At 52.6% G+C, this 19,212-nt stretch overlaps 7 protein-coding genes across 7 annotated transcripts; 2 read left to right on the top strand and 5 right to left on the bottom strand.

Moving 5' to 3' along the window:
• Positions 1 to 756: 756 nt before the first annotated feature.
• J4E82_008600 (uncharacterized protein) lies at positions 757 to 1,776 on the top strand (the record flags this gene model as incomplete). The annotated part of the gene is made up of 4 exons (XM_051734831.1): positions 757 to 989; positions 1,041 to 1,247; positions 1,296 to 1,507; positions 1,682 to 1,776. 4 exons carry the CDS (start codon positions 757 to 759, stop codon positions 1,774 to 1,776), a joined length of 747 nt encoding a protein of 248 aa, XP_051585412.1.
• Positions 1,777 to 1,860: 84 nt separating this feature from the next.
• J4E82_008599 (uncharacterized protein) lies at positions 1,861 to 3,433 on the bottom strand (the record flags this gene model as incomplete). Its single annotated transcript, XM_051734830.1, has 4 exons — positions 1,861 to 2,724; positions 2,771 to 2,939; positions 3,004 to 3,316; positions 3,370 to 3,433. The coding sequence occupies 4 exons, from the start codon at positions 3,431 to 3,433 to the stop codon at positions 1,861 to 1,863; spliced, it is 1,410 nt and encodes a 469-aa protein (XP_051585411.1).
• A 926-nt stretch (positions 3,434 to 4,359) lies between these two features.
• J4E82_008598 (uncharacterized protein) lies at positions 4,360 to 6,877 on the bottom strand (the record flags this gene model as incomplete). Its single annotated transcript, XM_051734829.1, has 2 exons — positions 4,360 to 6,292; positions 6,345 to 6,877. 2 exons carry the CDS (start codon positions 6,875 to 6,877, stop codon positions 4,360 to 4,362), a joined length of 2,466 nt encoding a protein of 821 aa, XP_051585410.1.
• Positions 6,878 to 8,439: 1,562 nt separating this feature from the next.
• Positions 8,440 to 9,851, bottom strand: J4E82_008597 (uncharacterized protein; the record flags this gene model as incomplete). The annotated part of the gene is made up of 3 exons (XM_051734828.1): positions 8,440 to 9,190; positions 9,238 to 9,719; positions 9,777 to 9,851. 3 exons carry the CDS (start codon positions 9,849 to 9,851, stop codon positions 8,440 to 8,442), a joined length of 1,308 nt encoding a protein of 435 aa, XP_051585409.1.
• Positions 9,852 to 10,495: 644 nt separating this feature from the next.
• J4E82_008596 (uncharacterized protein) lies at positions 10,496 to 10,961 on the top strand (the record flags this gene model as incomplete). The annotated part of the gene is made up of 2 exons (XM_051734827.1): positions 10,496 to 10,765; positions 10,833 to 10,961. 2 exons carry the CDS (start codon positions 10,496 to 10,498, stop codon positions 10,959 to 10,961), a joined length of 399 nt encoding a protein of 132 aa, XP_051585408.1.
• Positions 10,962 to 11,269: 308 nt separating this feature from the next.
• J4E82_008595 (uncharacterized protein) lies at positions 11,270 to 12,880 on the bottom strand (the record flags this gene model as incomplete). Its single annotated transcript, XM_051734826.1, has 2 exons — positions 11,270 to 11,941; positions 11,993 to 12,880. 2 exons carry the CDS (start codon positions 12,878 to 12,880, stop codon positions 11,270 to 11,272), a joined length of 1,560 nt encoding a protein of 519 aa, XP_051585407.1.
• An 873-nt stretch (positions 12,881 to 13,753) lies between these two features.
• J4E82_008594 (uncharacterized protein) lies at positions 13,754 to 18,811 on the bottom strand (the record flags this gene model as incomplete). The annotated part of the gene is made up of 2 exons (XM_051734825.1): positions 13,754 to 14,651; positions 14,700 to 18,811. The coding sequence occupies 2 exons, from the start codon at positions 18,809 to 18,811 to the stop codon at positions 13,754 to 13,756; spliced, it is 5,010 nt and encodes a 1,669-aa protein (XP_051585406.1).
• Between the last annotated feature and the right edge of the window lie 401 nt (positions 18,812 to 19,212).

The following is a 19,212-nucleotide window of genomic DNA, read 5'->3' as shown; positions in this document are numbered from 1 at the left end:
AGGCAAGGGTTGTGCTGAAGGAGTACTTTTACCAAAAAACGAGCCTACTAGACACACCTGCAATTCTCGCTTTCTGTTACGTGGCTTCATTTTCCGAGCTGCTCACCGTCCAAAGTTCAAGCAACTAGCTTTTTCAGTACATTCAACACGCATTCGTTGACTGAATTCCAAGTTGAGCGTTTACTACCACTGACTGATCGGCGAGTTTCGAGAAATGAGCCCGAATAGGCAATCCGAGCAGATGACGCTAATTGCACTAGGTAACAAGCGGTTAGTATCCTCGAGGATTCAGCCGCATTGGCATAATGATCTACACTGCTTTGAGCTTGATAGTGCTTGATTATGCCCGCTTGCTTATGTGCCTGAGAGGCTGAGTCTCGAGGAATGGGCTCTTTTGGGCTACAGTCAAAGCTTCGAGCATCTGACGATGCACCAAGCTGCGGCTCATCTTGTATTGAGCGTGAGGCTCTGAATACTTATAGTCTATGTTAGACTCTTGAATGGACAGTAGTAACTACGCCATGCAGTCTCAACATAATGATACCATGATGCCATGGGATCCTCCTTCCTACCAAAGCCATTCTTTCGAGAGGCCACACCAAGCACTCGCAGCATACGAAGCCGCATCGCCACCGAACATTGTATCCCAATCCGACGACGAGTTTTTACATCTAGCAACAGATTGGATTCCTGGGGCATCAAGCACAGTTCAGCCAAGAACTCAAATCCTCCAGGTGAGCCATGATGTCAACAGCAATGGCGAACGCAACTTACAGATTCGTGCAGAAACCCGTCGTGATACCGAGGCTCGATGTAAGCGGTTTACTAGGAACTCCGTTCCCATTCATACGAGCGTACAGTTCCGATCTTCGTTCCTTCAACATTCATGAAAAGGATTTTGTCGCATTCCTCGATAATCTCAGTGTCGCCCAGGCCCCACCAGTTCCGCTCCAGGCGCTGGATACAGCAGGCCATGTGGTAGGCATTGTGTACGTTGAGATCTCCTTCGAATCCTATACATACTCTTACAGAACTGCTAGACCGCACCATTGGGCAATGATCGCTGGTACCAGCATGAACATGGTAGCCGGAATCGGAACAGCTGCAACGACAAGAACGCGAACCAGCCGATTTTTGGAGACAGCAAACCGAGAATACTTTGCGCCTCGCGGGCTGAAAGTTTCGATCTACAAGGAAAGACAATTGGCAGAGAGGCTTCACTATGATCTAAACATGCCTCCATTGTCGTGAGTACAAAATTGTCGCGTTTCTTGTCCACTCCTGACTTCGTCAAGACCCCTTGGTAGCAGCTCTTTGCCCCAAACAGCAGGACACCGCCGATTACAAGTGCTCATGCCTCACATAGCACCATTGTCGTTCAATGTATCCCCACCAATGGAGCAACGCAACTCTCTCGATAGATTGGCTGCAAAGCAGATCGAACGTCGTATCAGGAAGAAAGAAGAAGACAGCTACAGCTCCGACTCGAGCATGAGCTCTGTATCTAGTGCTTCTAGCATCAGCTCCACTGAAAATTCCATGTCAAAACCACGCGCTGAGCTCAACAGTAGAGAAAGAAGGAAAGCAGACAAGGCGGAGCGCAAACGAGAAAAGAAGGAGGAGAAGAGAAGGCGTAGAGAAAGAAAGCGCTCCAGAAAGCAACATAGGAGAGACACCAAAGCGCATAGTAAACCAGACAGAAGGATGGAAAAAGACCAAAAGACGGTCGCGAAGATGGAGTATATTGTCGTGGAGTCACTACATGCGTTAGCGTAGTAAATGAGACAGAACTTGCTCGATATGCGTCTGTGATTAGCAAGGTCATAAAGCAGCGTGACTACCTCTTCGTTTGACGCTACTTCATCTCCCGATTTCAAGAAGACTTTTTGCCGATCTCCACAGCCCCTGTTTCCCAGCCGATATGTCGTGCATGACAGATTGTAACCATGCGCCTACTATAGGTTCCTCCTCGCTGAGTCCGTCGTACGCCATACGCAGAGGGAAAAGCAAAGCGAAACTGCCCTGCTCACCCCACATCTCTTGTTGATGGTAGTCAATGCTACGGCATATGGAAAGCGCTGCTGCTGAAATACGCTTTCTTCGGATGTGGTGTTCGAAAGGCGACCCTGAACTAACATGAATGCTATCGGCAAATCGAAAAGCCAATATGGTAGTAGCATTGTACATAGCCATAGCGTTGGCGTGATAGAGGGATTGGTATCGAAAAACAGTAGACCAGGCAGAACGCAAGGTTCCGTACTCATCCTCTATTATTGGTGTTGTTCGGACCGCAGGAATCTCGTCAGGAGTATGAGACGGATCAGATGCGAATCGCTCCCCCCAACTATCCAGACTGGCGACCACTCGCCGAAATTCTTCAGAGAGACTTTGAACTGCAGTCATCCTTGTCTCTTCATCAGGATACGACGATAACTTATCGCGCAGAACGAAAAGTGAAGGGCAGTCTGCGAGAATGTCAAACATAAGCTTGAGCGAGTCAACGCGTTCTGGGTGCAAGCACCATGGATCACGTTTCCACTCAATATTCGACATTATCGTCGGCTTGCGCAAGACAAGTCCAGCAAAGATAAGTGAAGGGCGCGTCCTTTCCAAGATCATAAGGCACGGAAGTGATGCCATGGCTTCTGATCCCCGCATTTCGAACAGCCTTTCCAGTCCTCGAGCATGATTTATCCAACCGTTTTCGCGGTCTGAGACAAGGAACTAGTAGTTGTGAGAAACAGTATACGCTGAGAAACATAGGACGCACCTCGATAAGTGACATGACCATGATCGCTTCAAGCAAATCAAAGGTAGGCGAAGATATAGACTCTTCCAGAGCCGAATGTACGGCACCAAGTGCATCACTGTACCGCTTGAGCCCAAACTGGGTAATGGCATTATCCTGGCGTTTGATACCAAAATACGTGGTAGCAAGCCTAGATGTAGGTGTATGAAGTCATTACATGTCTCATGTGCAGCTTGTAGGTGAAGATGACTTACGCAAGGAATGATTTTGTTGTTATGGTCCCAGGGGCAACGCCCAGGACACCCGAAGTCGGCAGAAAGTGTAAAAGGGTGAATGAAGTGAAAGTTTCATCCTGGGAGAGCGAAAGTCCTGGGTGTATTTTAGGAACAGGCTGCTGTATGTTCGCCGGCGCGGTGGCGATGGTCTCGAGCGCAGAGGAACGCGCAGGATCAGAATCATCAGATTGAGTAGTTATGCCCCGACCATATTGGATGATTGCAATGCCACGGGGGCCACCACACTGTAATCGCGCCTTGATGCATCTTGCGCATTGCGGCTTCGAAAGGTCTTATGACGTCAACACACGCGTTAGGGCTGCAGAGCAGCTGGGGCAGACTTACCGCATTTTACGCGTCGCCTTTTGCAATTATCGCAAGCCTTGGAACGTCCACCCACTCCAACCATGTGCGAGTTACATACCAAGATTGATAATGTGATGAATGCGCGATGTTGGGAGATGACGAGTCCCCCTCAGGATGGTTCGTGCGCAACACTATGCGTGCCCCTCATCCGAAAACGAGGACACCTTTGGAGGCATACATGGCCACTAACGCGTGATCGGTGCAGGTACATCACGATTGGTTTGATGTACTCCTTGGTAATAGAAACGTTAATATTCGCTGCGACTACCTCAAGGCCATAGTATACAGACGCTTCGTCCCACGAAGAGAGCATTGAGAGTTGCTGGTTACTTAATCCAGCCAAAGGTCGTAGAGACAATGTGAACAAGAATGCCAGTTCCTCATCCTACAAAGAGAATCACTGAAGTCGCCAAACGAACTTGCGATATTTGGCACTCTTAAGGACTTCGCCATTCATCAGGAATTTAATTTACCAATATGAACCGCCGTGTCTTATTCACCAACGCATATAAGATACGCAAACAATCATGAAATCACGGAACCGTGATGGGCACAAAATGAACAGTAATCCTTATACATTCAAAAAAATGCCATCTATATCTATCGACCATCGGGCCAAAAATCTGTCAACCAAGTGACGATGCGTGTAAAAAACGCTGATGCCATATATAGTTCCCAAAGCGCCAAGTAAATGTCCAGCAAATGCCAATGATCCCTACGATGAAGCCCAGCAGACTCTTGAAGTCTGGTAACAGAAAGAAAAACAGGAAGAGGTATCAGTAGAGAAAGCAAAACGTGAGGCAGGTTGAGCTCCGGCCATGCTTTTGGTATGAAAGAAGTCGCAATAGAATAGCGCTCGCCCCCCTTCTATACACCGCAGAAATGTCGGTGTTCAGATATACTCGTGTCAACACGCAGTTTGATGATCATTGGTCGTGTGAGACCTTGCGTTGCGTTTCGTCGTCTCGCTCAAGGCTTTTCCTTGTACTTGGCCATCCTCTTTACAGGATGAAGTAGCATACCCGGTATGCACATTCTCTTCTGTTCCAGCTCGCCGTCAGAGCCTGGTCCACCATCGATCTTTTCTGACTCTCCCCAATTTTGCTGCACGATAGGCCAGTTGAGCCATCTCCGGTATAGGTTGCGAGGGAAGCGCGATGCGTAATACCAACTCCAGCCTTGGAAGTTGAACTCACGGTCATGGTTGTATGGCGAGTCAGCTTCTTCGGTCCAGGCGCCCTGGCGAGGTTCCAATGCTTCGCCTGTATCCTCGTCTACGGTCGATGCGGTATCGAAGATGGCTTCAGTGTAAGCAGCGGGCCAGTGGCGGTCGTTGAAGATTGGGTGAGGTGCATACACCGCCTTGAGACCATGTTGGAGTGCGACTGTGGAGGGCCACATCTCGGCTTGCATGCTGCGTCCAACCAAGTTCTCCTCGTGCATAGCCTGTAGCATCTTCTTACTGAACCGTACAACAGTGTTGATGAAAGTTCGGCGATCAATCTGCTCGAAGACGGGATGCGTGAACCAATCAGCTTGACCATCTTCCGGAGTGAAGATTGGTCGGATGTGTGGCAGGTAGTTCCAGATCTTGTCCTTGTAAGACCAGGTCGTGTTCCTTGGATCCCACATCGGAAGAAGGGTGATGAAGTCTGCAGGCTCAGCAACACCCCATTCAAAGTTGTCTTCCTCCATGGTCGTTGGTGGTGTAGGACCCAGTGGCTTCTGTGGTGGTATGGCAAGTTTCCATGGGCGCGGTCCCCAAACAGGAGGTGGGATGAGCGAGTTTGCGGATGCATTTAGGACATCCTTGTGGGTCTGCTCGACGAATGACTGGTAATCGCCATGTACACTCGGAAGATAGTAGCGTTTGTTGCGCTCCCACAATAGCTTCCTAGGTTGCTTGTCCGCAAACTCGCTAATCTTCTCGAAGAAATGGTAATGATGTCCAGTGTACCTCGCGTCTGTTTCCCAGTTCCAGACATAATCAAACTCGGGATGGGTAAGACTGAACCATTGCAGACACATGAATTGTTGCCAGTAGACCTGCCAGTCCATAACTTTGGGATACCATTTCGGAAAGATGGACTCTGACCATAGAATAGCGATATCGCGTAGTTCCTCGGGTACGTTCTCTTTTAGGATGCGGTCATACTCATACTGGCTGTCGAAAATGGGCGCATCTCTGTCCTTTACATGGACGTAAAGGTAGACTTGGTATTCACCGCCGGATTGAAGAGAGAGCTCAGAGACCATCGCGCGAATAGCAGTAATGTCGTTCTCCTCATAGTTGTAACCGGTCCAAGCACGGATGAGGATGGCGGTGCGGTGGTGGTACTTCTTCTCGCCCTCGTCGCGGTTCTCCAAGTTGCTTCGGCTCGTGTCTGTGGGAATTGCAAACGCTGATGATGCCACCGCGGGTTCGGGGAGAACGGTGCTGGGAATCTTCACGATTGGCGATCGAGCCTTTGGTCGGTAACGCTCCTTGTTGCGCTCGAGACAATCGTCCTGGAGCGCACCCCAATTTACTTGAGGCCATTCTGGGACTGTTTCTGGTGCCTTCCAGTCCTTGACCTCCTCTGGAAACTCATCGTCGCCATAACCGTACGGGCCGTATCGCGAGTATCGGTCGAAGCAGACATCATCGTCCAATCCAATGACATCATATCCACCAGCGTACACCGGAGGGAAATCTTCGGGGATGCCCTTATAAACCTGAACCTCATCGTCGGTGCTCTCATTGAGCATCCTGCCTCGTGGACCCAGACAAGCCACATGTTCACCGTGCCATTTCTTTTTCCAGTCCGGGGTATTGTACTTGGGGAACGGTTTGTATGCGATCGGATCAGAGGCAATCGTGTCGTTGAGCTTGTTATGGCTAGACTCGTAGATGCGGTAATCCCTACACATGGTTAGAAACATCAATGTCGTGCGCGCAAGATACGAGAACTCACAAGTCGAATTGCTCCCATCGGTTGGGGTCGTACTTCTTGTCGACGTAGTCGTTAAAAGGCGGCCAATGACCGTTCCAGCTGGGTCGCGGCCAATCCAGCATCTTCGTCATGTACTCCTTCCAGTTGGTCGGTTTCGGGGTGGGAGGGATGAAGGAGCCGGTCCTCGATGGCGCCGTCACCCATGGTGGGTAGGACTTTGTGGGCTTTGTCGCGTCGACCTCAGGCTCGCGCGTAGTCTCCATTGGCGGCGGAATGACTTGTGCTGCGCCAGTTGCCAATTGCGCATCAGTGGTGCTAGGCTTCGCGCCAGGCACAGGCACGGCATGACCCCATGCATCCTCGGGTTGTGGTTGCGACTCGGCCAGGCCTTCGTTCAGGAGCTCCTGTTCCTGTGGTCTCCTCCCCGAATTGAAGAGCGGCATGCGCTCGTAAACCTGGTCTTGCGCCCATGGACTCTGATGCAATACGGCGAAGATGAAAACCAATGCTACAAAAGAGAGTATCGCAAATCTGCGAGGTGATCGGACAAACATGATGTCGATGTTGTTCGTATTCGTATCGTTTAGTGGTGCACACTAACCTTATGCTGGTATGGTACCTAGTGTACTGGGGGTAGTCGTATCTTTACCGATAGTGTAAAAGCTGCATCGCTTGAAGGTTGCTAGAGTGTAGCGCGAATGAAGGACTGGCGACGGATGGCGAAGAGGAGTGTTGAAAGGGTAAAGGTGGTAAGGACCGTGGTGCTTAAGGATGGCGGTGATGATCTGGGTGAAGGCGCCGCCGAGCAATGCTAGCTTAGATGCAAAGGAAAGGAAGGCGGGGCCGGCTTGATTGAAGAAGGCAAGAGCGATGATCAATCTGTCTATCTTCGACGGTGGTTCCTGCCGCACGTGGATCGATTGGGTAGAGGCCAGCGCAAGACTGAAAAGAGCGTACGATTTGGATCGAGGAGAGCAAGCATCAAGAGAAAAAAACAGACGATGATTAGACGGAAATGACGATACCAAGAGCGCGGGACAAGACAACTCGACAGGGTACGAAATTGCACGAGCAGAAGAAGCGTCGAACACTCTCAAACGGCAGTACGCGGCCAGAGCCTCGTCGATCTGGGTATCCCCATCGGTTTTGACACCAGCACACCTTACCCCCAACTCCCGCACCGCCTCCCGCTCCGTGCTGCAAGGTACTCCAGGGGAGTGCTGACGCGTTGCACGCCTGTTGATCCTCTAGCGACGAGTAGTGGTTGCGTCCTAGTGGTGCCATGTCTTCCTTCACATCGGTGCTTGCGCGTTTCGCAAAATCCTCCGAGCGGCAGAGCCGTCGCACCATGCCCGCGACTCATCTATCCGAAGGGAAGGACGGAACTAATCCCAACGACTGATATGGCGACTTGTTCACTTGACCTTGCACCTTTGCAGATATTTGGGGGCGCACACAAATAACGCGACTCACACAAACCATCATAGGCTTCGGCGCGATATTGTTAGCTCCGGTCGCTGTTGCATCGTCGTTGGCGGTATAATTAAAGATAAGAAGGGCGTCTATTACCCAAGCGAAACGGAACGATTCTGAGGTCGTCATCTTATTCAGCCGATCCAACGGACATGCGCACCATCAGTCCCACAGTAAACCCTGCATCGATGGGCAGTCAACCTGAGCAATGAACAGATAACGTAGAATGAGGAAACTCCTTCTCGGCCCTTTTGTCCAGACAAATTACGGATTTGCAAACACAATACTAAACGTTCCGCCAATCGTGAGGCGACCGCCAAACAGACGGGCTGCAGTGCGACGACGCGCACACTTGTCGAGTTCATGCAATGCAATGCACCATGCCAGATAACAACGGGTAACACATTTGGCAGGTTGTGCAACTTGTGCATCCTGCAGGATCGATATTGTCATGAATGCTATCCAGCTATCGTTCCCAAGTCTATCATGCATTTTGCCATAACGCCTTCTGCATCTGCGTGCAATGATATTGTCATGATCAGCGTAACCTTTCACCCTCTGAATCTTCCATTATCCGCACCCCGCACCATCTGCGATGAACGGCAATTCTGGACTCGAGGGCGCACCGACGTAAAGCACGTCTTCACTTCCACTTCTGCACTACTACACCACCACGTTTGAACTCTGAAATATCGCCTAGAACCTGGGCCTTGTCCGTCAATTCCTTGCTGGGGAACGTGGTCATGAGCGCCCACTCGCGATCCTGACTGGCGGGGCTAGCCCTGGTGACAAAGTCGTAGACGTCGCCAATAGTGTGTGTCGTGTTGAAGCGCGACGACAGCCGTGTACCGTCACCGAGGCGAATCTGGAGCGCAAGGGTAGGAGCAGATGAGTCGACGTCGACGGTAGGTTGCGCAGAAGCCCCTGGGGTCGAGGCTGCCGTGCTACTTGAAGCAGTAGCCGGCATGGGAGCAGCCGCTGAGCTTGCACCCGGGGTGGGGCTACCCAGACGGTTTCCGCTACCCGAGAAGGGAACGTACTTCTTCTTTGGCTTCTTGTAGTCTTCGTCCTTGTGCGCGTGCACCTCGACATCCACCTCCTGGCCATGTTCTACATTTAGGATATGTAGTGGAGCGTGACCTGTGTTGATCATCTCCAGTGTGCGTGCGTTTGCGGGATCATCGTAGCGGAACAGGTCGCCGTCGTCGACTGAGAAGCCGTCACGCCAGAGGTGAAGCTCGCGGTGGGCGCGCGGGGGCGGTGCGGGGATATTGGCCGTGGGGTCTGGGATGGTCCGGGAAGGAGCATCGTCGCCTCCGAGGGTCGTACCTGCGCCACGGAAATGAGACGAGCTAGCTGGTTGCTCGTCGTCACCGCCTGGACGGGGAGCGTTCCTACGTCTGTTAGTTGGAGTGGCGCGAACAACGCTTGACCAACTTACTGTCGTGCCCGCTTCAAGATGTTGTTGATCTGGTCGCGCGGATTCGACTGGTTGGGGTTCTGGACAGCCAGGCCAGACTTCTCACCACCGGCAAAGAAGTCCTGGTTCTCGTCGTCGGCGTGGTCATCATCGTCGTCGTCATCGTGGGCGTGTCCGTGTCCGCCACCGCCCGATGCCTGCAGGTCCCTCAGCGTGCGAGCACCTGCCACACCTCTCTGTGTAGGCTGTCCACGAGCAGCAGCAGGCTGCGCTGATGATGAAGATGCCGCTGGCGCCGGCGAGGGTACATATGCGCCCCCGAGAGTGCGTCCACCACCAGCTCCGGTGGGCGGAGGGTTCTGGGTAGGGTCTGTGTTTGGCTCGTCGCCGGCCATGTCGACGTCTGGTTCGGAAGTTCCTTCTTGTTGCTCCTGAGCCTCGTCAAAGAAGAGCGATGCAGCGAGGGTGAGATCTCCGTTGGAAGCGTTCAGGTAGCGTTCAGCCTATTGTCCGTGTTAGTGAGCAGGTCCAATAGCTTCGATGACCTTCTATCAACCTACTGTTGCAGGATCGAGGCCAGTAAGGCTAGCAAGCTGGGCGATCAGAGCGTCGTTGTCGGGTGCAGCTTCAGACATTACAGGTGGATGACGCTACAGTTGAAGATGAGAGTGTTGTTGGGGTTGGTGTAGCTCGCACGCGTTGACTGGTTGGGGTGGGGTCCATGTAAACTGTCAGCGCGGCGAGCTTTGTTAGGTAGAGGCGGTAGCTGGTGACGTCGCTTGCTCTTGCTTCCCTCCTTCACTACGTATCGCAAACCTCTTTCTGAATATGCACTGTCTAACCAGGGAACAAAACGATTGATCAATTCAAGTCCAGGATGCACTTGAATTCCAAGATTCACCAGCCAGATCCCGTTGCATAGACAATGCAGCAGCTTCCGGCATGCATCCATGTTCCTAGATAATGCTTGGCAAGACTGGGATTAATGTGAGCCTCATCAACACCGACGAGCGTCTACCTCGGGAGTGTCGCGCGATTTCACCCACGCGCCCTAGCGGACTGCATCTGGCCCCGTAGACGACAATCCGAGTCAATCGAGCAGAGTTGACCTCATACGTTACCATCCTCTAGCTCAAGCCAGACCCGCGCCGTCTCCGCATCACCTCCGCGTGGGGCTCCTTCCAGTGCTCGTTCAACATCCACCGTCCTGCACCACGTACCCAAAGCAACGTCCCACCTCTACGCATCTTCCGCATTCAACACCCACACGCTGTCTGAAATGGCGTCCGACGCAGCCAACCTCACCGAATCCGGCATAACCATCCCCTCGGACAGCGAAAACTACGATGCAAACAACGAGCTCTCTTCCTCCTCTCCAGCGTCCTCGAGTTCTACCCCTTTGATCCTCTACAAGCCTCCGACAATCTGGGGGTTACTCCGTGGCGCAGCCATCAACCTGTTCCTGCCGTTTGTCAATGGACTCATGTTGGGCTTTGGAGAGCTGGTCGCAAACGAAGCTGCGTATCGGTTGGGCTGGAGTGGCACAAAGGTATGTAAAAGGGCCTCAGGAATGAAAATCTCCTTGGGCAGAAGAATGCTAACATTTTGCGATGCAGATCTTCCCGTCGCACCGCTCCGGATCCGACTCTCGACGTGTGGGCCCTGGTGTAGAGATGCGCGCTGATCCTGTGGAGCGAAGGCGGAGGAATGGCCAGGAATTGGACATGTACACGTCTCTTGAGTAGAAGCCGCAAGCAAGGTTGAGGTTCCTGGAACGCATGTGTACATACAAGTGCGATTCATGGCATAGGATTTATACGCATAACGAGTACGGTCTCGACACATCTAAGAGTGCGAATACCGACATGGCAAGTCTGATCTGGAGTATTTGCATATGCAATATTTGTACAAAATCTGACTATGCGTACTGCCCAACTCCTATTCGTCCCAACCCTGTTTTGAGATGCACGTACTGCTACTACTAACACAAGGTTGAACACCTTCGTATATTATACAAGTTCCTTAGAACCTCTAGCACGTCTCTTCGACGCGTCTAGGCCCTGTTTTGGAACCTCCGCCTCCTCTCGTATTCGTAATCCTCAGCCTTCTGCTTCCTTTTCGCCTCCTCCGTTGACATCTTCTTGCTTCCAAAACCAACCTTCCGCATTCCAGCTTCAGTGGCCTTGGTCATTCTCCTCCATACGTAGCTGATGCGGTAGTTCCTGCGGTAGTAGTCCAACTTCTCATTGATTGGCTTGCCCTTGATACCTTCATCATAGTCCACGTCACGGTCAGGGTACTCAGTGTCAATCTTGGGTGCCGCCACCTGGAGATGCGCAGGGAGGGCAACTCCTGGTTTGAGGTTGATACCAGACAGTTGCCGACGATTGTTCGGGGCAGCTGTGCGGGTGGGCGGCTGGTAACGAACCCTTCCGTCTGCTCCCTTGATGTCTTTCAGCTTCAACTCGCCCTTGGCAACCTTGGTATAGAGCTCGGTGCTCGCCTTGCTGGGCAGTTTCCTTATGCCAATCATACTTCTGAAGCCGTTCTGGCGCAGGAGCCAACCGGTGAGACCGCCCATGACACCAGACACAAGGAAATAGAGTTGAAGACCGGCCGGCTGGAATGCTGTAACGAAACCGAGGAAGACTGAGAGACCAGTGAACATATATTGACGTGCGGCGGCCTGACCAACATCGGCTTGGATACCGGTTTCACCTCCAGTCTATTCGACACGTCAGCTAGTATAGGAGCTTGTTTGGGAGTATAAACTTACCTTGAAAACAGTATACATGATAGCTGAAGTAGCAAAGGGTAGAACGAGATAGGGGTCGCGAGCGGTCAAATCAGTAAACCACAAGAATCCATCTTGAGACATGCCTGGGACAGGCAACTCGCCCATGGCTCTCAGAAATCTGAAGGCCGAAAATCCAATCCAACCTTGCATGATCATGAAACCTCCGGTAGAGAGAATGCCTCCCATATATGGTTTCATGATTTGCGCCTGCTGCATCTTGTACATATCGGCTTGCTGCTTGTCGCCCCGAGCGATGGCAGCCTCCATCTTCTCTTGGATAGGCTTGGTGATGGGTCCCAAAGAGGCCATGGCTGCCATCTTGTCTGAGCTCATAGCCTGGAAAACAAAGGTCGCGCAACGGACGACAAGACCAGCGGCAACGATCGATCCAGCCCAGCCCCAGCCTGATTGTAGGTAGATGGTTTCAATGGTCTTCTCGAAAAGAGTCGTCATACCGTAGCCGTAGTCGAGGCCAAGTTCCTTCAATTGTCCGGCATGGTCGATTAGGCGAGTAGGGTCGATTTCAGCAGTAGGGAGAGTGTCCTTGACAGGTTCGGCACCGAACAGGTCATTGAGTGTCTTGGGTTCAGCGTATGTGGATGCGGTTTCTGCTGCGGCCTCGGTGGACACGGATGCTCCGTCTACAACAGCAGGCTTATCGATGGCTGCAGGAGCGAGCTCCGGGGTAGATGTGGTGACGGCAGGTTCTGCAGCTTGCGCAGATTCGGAGACTGGGCGATTCGAGAATTCGGCGACTGGCACCCGTTCGGCAGGCGAAAGGGAACTGGCGTCGACAGAGCCGCTAGACTTGCCCCAGCTCCAAGGAGCATACCATGAAGCGTATCGGACAGATGACGCACTCATCATGACATTCTGGGTCCGGTTCGCGCCTGACTTCCACAGCGCCGACTGGAGCGGGCTTGTCCGACATGACGAGCTTGAGAGGTTGGCAGTTCGGGGAAGGGAGGAGAACTGCGGCAATTAGTACATGAATGTGAGCTCGTATTCGGTTTCAGTTGCAGCGGTGGAAGAGTCTTTATGGAAAGGAAACTGTGCGACTTGGGCAGGAGAAGGCGGATGTGTGATTTCGACCAAGTGGGCAACTAAATTCGCAGGTATGCGCACCTTCCTTGTAGCATTGGATCGTAGCGCTGTCGATTGTCGTGAGGCCAAAGGCGCAAACTGGGCCGGCCGCAGCCCTCTACTTGGAAGCATTGCGATGTGTCTTCCGACGTCGTCGACCATCAGAGTCGGCTTTAGAAAAGTCGTGTGCACGGGCCTCATTCATAGCGCATTTCGAGCAAACCTCCGAGATCCCCGCATCACGCGTACAAACTGGCCTCAGCTCAAACTTCACCAGATACCCGACTTAGTTGATTATTGCAGCATGCATTCATTATCAAAGATTGTATTAAAACTCTGAGCCCACCACGTGCCTATTTTGGGGGGTATGCTGGCCAGTGGCCCTCTCGTGCTCCCAAACACCCATTGATGCAACAAGCAGCGCCATGCTAACATGAACACCCAACCTTGCAGTAGCTGTGGGAGCAGCTATCAAAAATCAATGATCCGCGAAATGATGAAACAGTGACAATTCTGACAACAACAGTCGTGGAATCCCAGACCAAAACATGAGAACGAGCCGTGTTGTACAACGGCCCTTGCCGAACGCCGCCCTAAAATGCTTATAGGAAATTATGCGCCATCGTCTGGCGATCGTGGTGTATAGCCGTCGGAGTTCTATTCCATGTAATTGTTGCCTTCGGTGACAGCCAATGCCTCTTCTGCCTGACCACCACCCATCTCCATTGCTTCGCCAAACATCTCGTTGCCACTACCTGAGCTCTTGAACGGGTCTTGCATAGGACTGGTCGGAGCTGCCGGGCCTGAGCTCTCAAAGAGACCTGGATCGATGGGCGCGATGGAAGAACCTCCGCCAAAACTGAGTGGAGCCGTCGTAGCAAATGTAGGAGAGTTGCTGAACGTAGACGTAGTGGTTGTGTTAAAGTACTCACTGCTTTCACCAGCACCTTGACGAGGCTCGCCAGGGGGTGTATGAGATTGCTCAGCAGCACCAGATTGCTGACTCGTCGACTTGAGACCGTCTCCATCCTTGCGCTTAAACTGGTGAGTCTTGGTCTTGAGGTGCTGTGGAAGATCATCTGGATTGGTGATGCCCAACTGGGTCATAAGCTTTTGTTGCTTCGTGGGCCGAGGCTTACGCGTAGAGAGCGACGCCTGTAGAATCGGCGGTGGCGTTGGGGCAACTGGTGCCCACTTATGCAGCTCCTGACGGAAGAAGTTGATCTCGTTGGAGAGAAGGATCTCGGCGCCCTCAAGCTTCCGTAGGTAGAACCGCTGCGTGGTGAGTTCATCAGGGCTTGACATCAACGGATTGATGTACTGCGCAACGTAGTCACGGAACTTGGTACCGTGCTCGATAAGGGAGTCCAATGTCTCCTCTTCTTCGGGTTGGAACGGCAAACCAGGAACTTCGTCCTGCCAAAGCTGCAGGTCCTCCAATTTAGGACGAGTCGCATCGCGTGGGATTTTAACACGGTAGTCGCAGATGGGACACGTGTACTTGTCGTCCTCTTTGACCTTTCCGCGTGCGATCTTTAAGCACTTCCCGTGATACCTGTAATTGTTAGCACGTGCCTGCTTTCCTTGAAGCCAAGTATCTTACCATTCGTGACACAGTTCACACTCGATCATCATGCCAGCTTCAGGCTTTCGACAGATACAAAAGACATCTCGGCTAGATCCCGAACCGTCAACCTCTTCGCCATCAGCTGGGCTCTGTTCACGAGAGGCGGGCTCCACAGGCATTCGAGGCTGATCAGACAAGTCGAAGCAGGAACGATTACGCTCGTCGACTTGCTTCATGTGCGCATGGAGAATATGGAGGGGCGCATTGGCTTTGCCGAAGAGCTTCTTTCCTCGTCTCATCCAATCTTCATGTCGCTTCTGTTCCTTTTCAAGGTCGTTCGTGCCATTAGGCTTGCCGTTCAGTGCGTTCAGTGATTCCATGGCATTGCGGACTTCCATGTACTTTGGTCGCTGAGAGAAGTCAGGATTCTTACTTCGCTCGTATAATGACATGATAAGTTCCTGTGCATCTCGCTGCTTTTTCAAAATAGCATCCATAGCTGCACGGGTCTCTGGTGTTACGGGCAGGTTGGTCGCTTGCTTGGAAAAGGCATCGAGTTGCTGGTAATGCACGTTCTCCACTTCCATGAGCTCTTTGGCCTTCTTTTCCCAGAACTCGCCTTGGTCTCGTTTTTCTTGCAGGAAGCGAAGGTCGGGATGGTGTTCTGGCATGCCGACTTCAACGCCACTCTTGATGAGCTCACCAACTTCTTGAAGCGTCGGTGCCAGCTTCACCTTGAAGTCCTGTGCTTCTTGGAGCCATTTCAACTGCTGTACCACTTTTTCGAGGGATTCAAGCTCGGGGAGGTCGACGTTGAAACCTTTCCCTTCCTCTAGGAGCTCATCAAGCCGAGCGATGCTTTGCTCAGACGTGCGTTCACGCAAAGCAGTGCGCGCTCTAGTCTGAAACTCGACAATGCTCTCAGCGCGTTCTCGGAGCGTAGTTATTTCCGGACTATCGAACCCCAGGTCTTTCGCTTGGTTGAGCAGTTTCTGTATGTTGTCCACGTTGCGGTACTCGCGGTCCTTCTCATCCGCCTCAGCGATGTTCGCCTTGCTTGGTCGTCCTCTCCCGGGACGTTCTGCCTTGCGGCGGGCTTGTTGCTTCCGAGTGGTATAGAGAATAGCTTCCTCGGCGACTTCCTGGCACTTATCGACGAAATCTTTCAGATCCTGAAGGCCATTCAGGTCCCAGTCAATCTTCTCACCTTCGTTCAAGAGGGCGCGCAAAGACTTCAGTTGAGGCCGAGGCCCTTCGGCAAGCAGAGCTTCCATCTTTGATTCCCAAGCTTCTGGCATGCCTGCTTTGTCAACGATCTTTTGGACTAGCGTAGTAAGAGCATCCTCGGGCATGCGGTATACTAGCTTGTGTTGACCTTGGGCTCCAAAGTGACGCTCAGATTCTGGGGTCTCTGGGCAACACTCAAACCATCCCGCATGCTGTAGACACAAGACCTTCTTAGTCTTGCTACAGTAAAACCGAGAGAGATAGCCATAGGCCTTGCAGAAGGCACAGATCAGTTCATCTTCGTGCATGTCTGCATCATCGACGACGAACTCAAGCTCACATGGTGTTTCGCTATCGCCGGTGCCGTCAATTTTGCAAGTATGCGGTCTGGCAGCTTTGTGCTTCTCGAGGAATTCTGCACGAATGCGCGATTCTCGCTCGAGCATTCGCTCCATTGCAGGGCCGAGCCACTTGGCGGTTTTGATAGTTGTGTCTTTACGCGATGCCGCGGCCAATAGTAGTTCGTCGTGAGAGAAACATGGCTGACGTCGGTAATCCTGAAGACGTTGGACTCCGTGCTCACCAAAAGGCTCCCAGTCACTCGGTGCAAAATTCACTGCTTCGTTCAAGTTGAAACCATGGTTGAACCCAGCGTGATAGGCTTCTGGGAATGTTATCACAAACTCTCCAGCGCGTTGATCAATCGCATAGACTCTGACACCAGCCTTCAAAAGCTGCTCCGGGGTCAAAAGCGTCACGAGCTGGAACAAAAGGTCTGGTTGGCTCTCAAACAATTCTGGTACTGCCTCACGCATGGCTTGCTCGAACTTGTCTGTATCTTCGGCTGGTACACCGTACCAGGTTTTGGTAGCGCCAAAGTGCTGGTAGTTTGCCGAGTAGGTGTAATGATCTTCAGCATGCCAACAAAATGTCGAGAACACCATACCGACGTATAGCCAAGGTACTGTCATGCCTGAGATGTCGGACTTGATGTGGCGAAACAGAGAATCTGGCGCGTAGGGGAGTACAGTCAAATTCCATGGATCAGTAGAGTAGGGGTCGCGTGGGTTCTTCTCGATCGTAGGAAAGCCACTGCCGTGTGTTGTGGAATGTATGTCTGCTCCATACTCAACTTCGACCGTCTCTGTCACGTTTGCGACCGAATGCCAAAACTCGCGTTCTACGTCATCCTCGGTGACCGGCTTTGGCGCGTTGGTGATCGGATCGAAAGGCATCTTGTTGGCAAAATGACTCTGTTTAAATTGATGAGCTCGTTCCTGGAACTGCTTAAGCGAGTAAATGCCTCCTTCTTCGAATCCAAATTCGCCCGTGCCGACAAGACACCTGGGGCAATGCCAGTCATATGCAGGAATAGCCTTGATCGGTGGGTCCAAACAATAACCATGGTAGCCGGAGTCGCAGCTGTCGCACAACAAAATGTTCTGTGGATCATTATCGGTACCGCAAGTTTCGCAACGATCACCAGGTCGTTCGTCGGCCGATCTCACGCGTGGGAAAGACCGGCTGGGCGTCGATTGGCGAGGCTGAGTCATGTGCGAGCCAGCAACCGTAGGAGGAGCGTCTTTCTTAAGTCGCTTACTCCGTCGCCCGCTTGCCTCATCCACATCGTCATTTGCACTACTCTCTGGATCCTGGGAGAAGGTTCGCTTCAGCTGGTTAAATTGATGTCCGTTGGCCAATGGTGTCAGTCCATTGCCGGGCGGTCGAAGGTCGGGTGTGTTGTCAGCTGAGAGCATGGGGCTACCAGCGTTGCGCAGGGGTGTCGATGTGCGCGACTCCAACACATCCCGGTGCATAGCACCTGAGGCATTGGCCGCAACAAAAGCACTAGGTGTCGAGGGCTGCGTAGATGGCTTCTGTGATGAGAGTGCGTTGACCGCTGTAAAGCCTCCAGAGTTCACCGGTGTGAAGCCTGCCTGCATAGCAGGTCGCGACAGTTCGGATGGTGGTGTGGGTACGGAGTCACCCTGCAGTGTCGCGTTCAGAGCTGCTGAAGCTCTTATGGCAGGCGAATCCGTCGCGTTGGCGACAGGCGTGCCCTGTAGCGATTTCTTCATGGGCGAATGGGCTGGCGATGGTGTGAAAGGTCCGCCATGCTCGTACTCTAGCATCTGTTGCACGCCAGGCTTGACTAGACGCAGATACTCCTCATATGGGTGCAGCCACTTCTGATATGAATTTTTGAGTGATGTAGACAGCGAAGACATTATCTTGCCACTATAGCCGAGGTCGCGTCCTATCTCAGCCCACTTCTTCTGCTTGCAGACACGTTCAAAACCACCTCTCTTTTCAACGGCCTTCTTGAGCTTGTAGAGATCCAAAGGTCGCTTGTCGACACTGGGAAAGCGAGTGAGACTGTGGCCATGTTGCTTGTGAAATTTGGCGAGCTGATCGAGGTAGTTCAAATTAGCACGTGTGCCGCCCTCGACTGAGTTGAGCTCTTGTCGCCGTGTCCGGAAGTGGAAGCGCTCTGTGTCGATGGCAAACGTCGGATTCCAGGTATCCGGCGGCACGATCTTGACTATGCCATACTTCTGTGCCTCCTCTCGGATACTCTGAATGTATTGCACGGGATCCTTGAACTGCTCGGCTGTCGGTCGATATGTTGGAGACTCGCGCAAACCAAAGAGACGGTTCTGCTTGGGTGGTAGATTGTTCGGCGCCCCATGTCCTCTGCGCTCTACGGTAGCGAGATCCAGCGGCGCCGCCTTACGCGCGCTCAAGGGAATCGTGCCAGCCCCATTCAGCTGCGCGCCACTCATGGCAGGCACCGCAGCACCACCCATTCTTGACTTGGGTGCACTGGCTGTTCCATCAGGCGTTCCGCTGTCCGTAGCGACTCGAAAGGTAGTCATAGTGGCGCCTGTCGAGGGCCCACTGGGGGGCATGAAGTCGACCATGACCCTCTTGCTCGTGCATGCAGCGCTGTCGCGACTTCCGCCCTAGTTGCAGCCTCGTAACGAAATACGAGATGATATGGTAGGTATGGCGACTGTGATTGGGAGTGAATCGGTCGGTCGTGGGCACTATCGAGGGGATATAGGCGTAGGCATGGAGCCTCTATAGCGGCAGGCGACCGCTCTCGACCCGCTTACACCGCGTGATGCAGTTCTACAAGAATCAAATATTAGTACGGTTGTACGTCAGCCTGCGAGCGAACGACGTGGTAGAGGCGGCGGTTGTGCAATTCGGTTGTGGAGGTGAGGAGATATGGAGAGGATGGATGGGGCCCGCTGAAAGGTGCGAGATTCCCGCTAGCGGCGGATGCATATCGAGCCAAAGGTACCGAACCCAGAACGTC

The sequence above is a fragment of the Alternaria postmessia genome (genome assembly GCF_024291825.1).
Source record: "Alternaria postmessia strain BMP 2775 chromosome Unknown scaffold_71, whole genome shotgun sequence".
NCBI classification, from domain to species: domain Eukaryota; kingdom Fungi; phylum Ascomycota; class Dothideomycetes; order Pleosporales; family Pleosporaceae; genus Alternaria; species Alternaria postmessia.
This window is presented reverse-complemented; position numbering and strand designations above follow the sequence as displayed.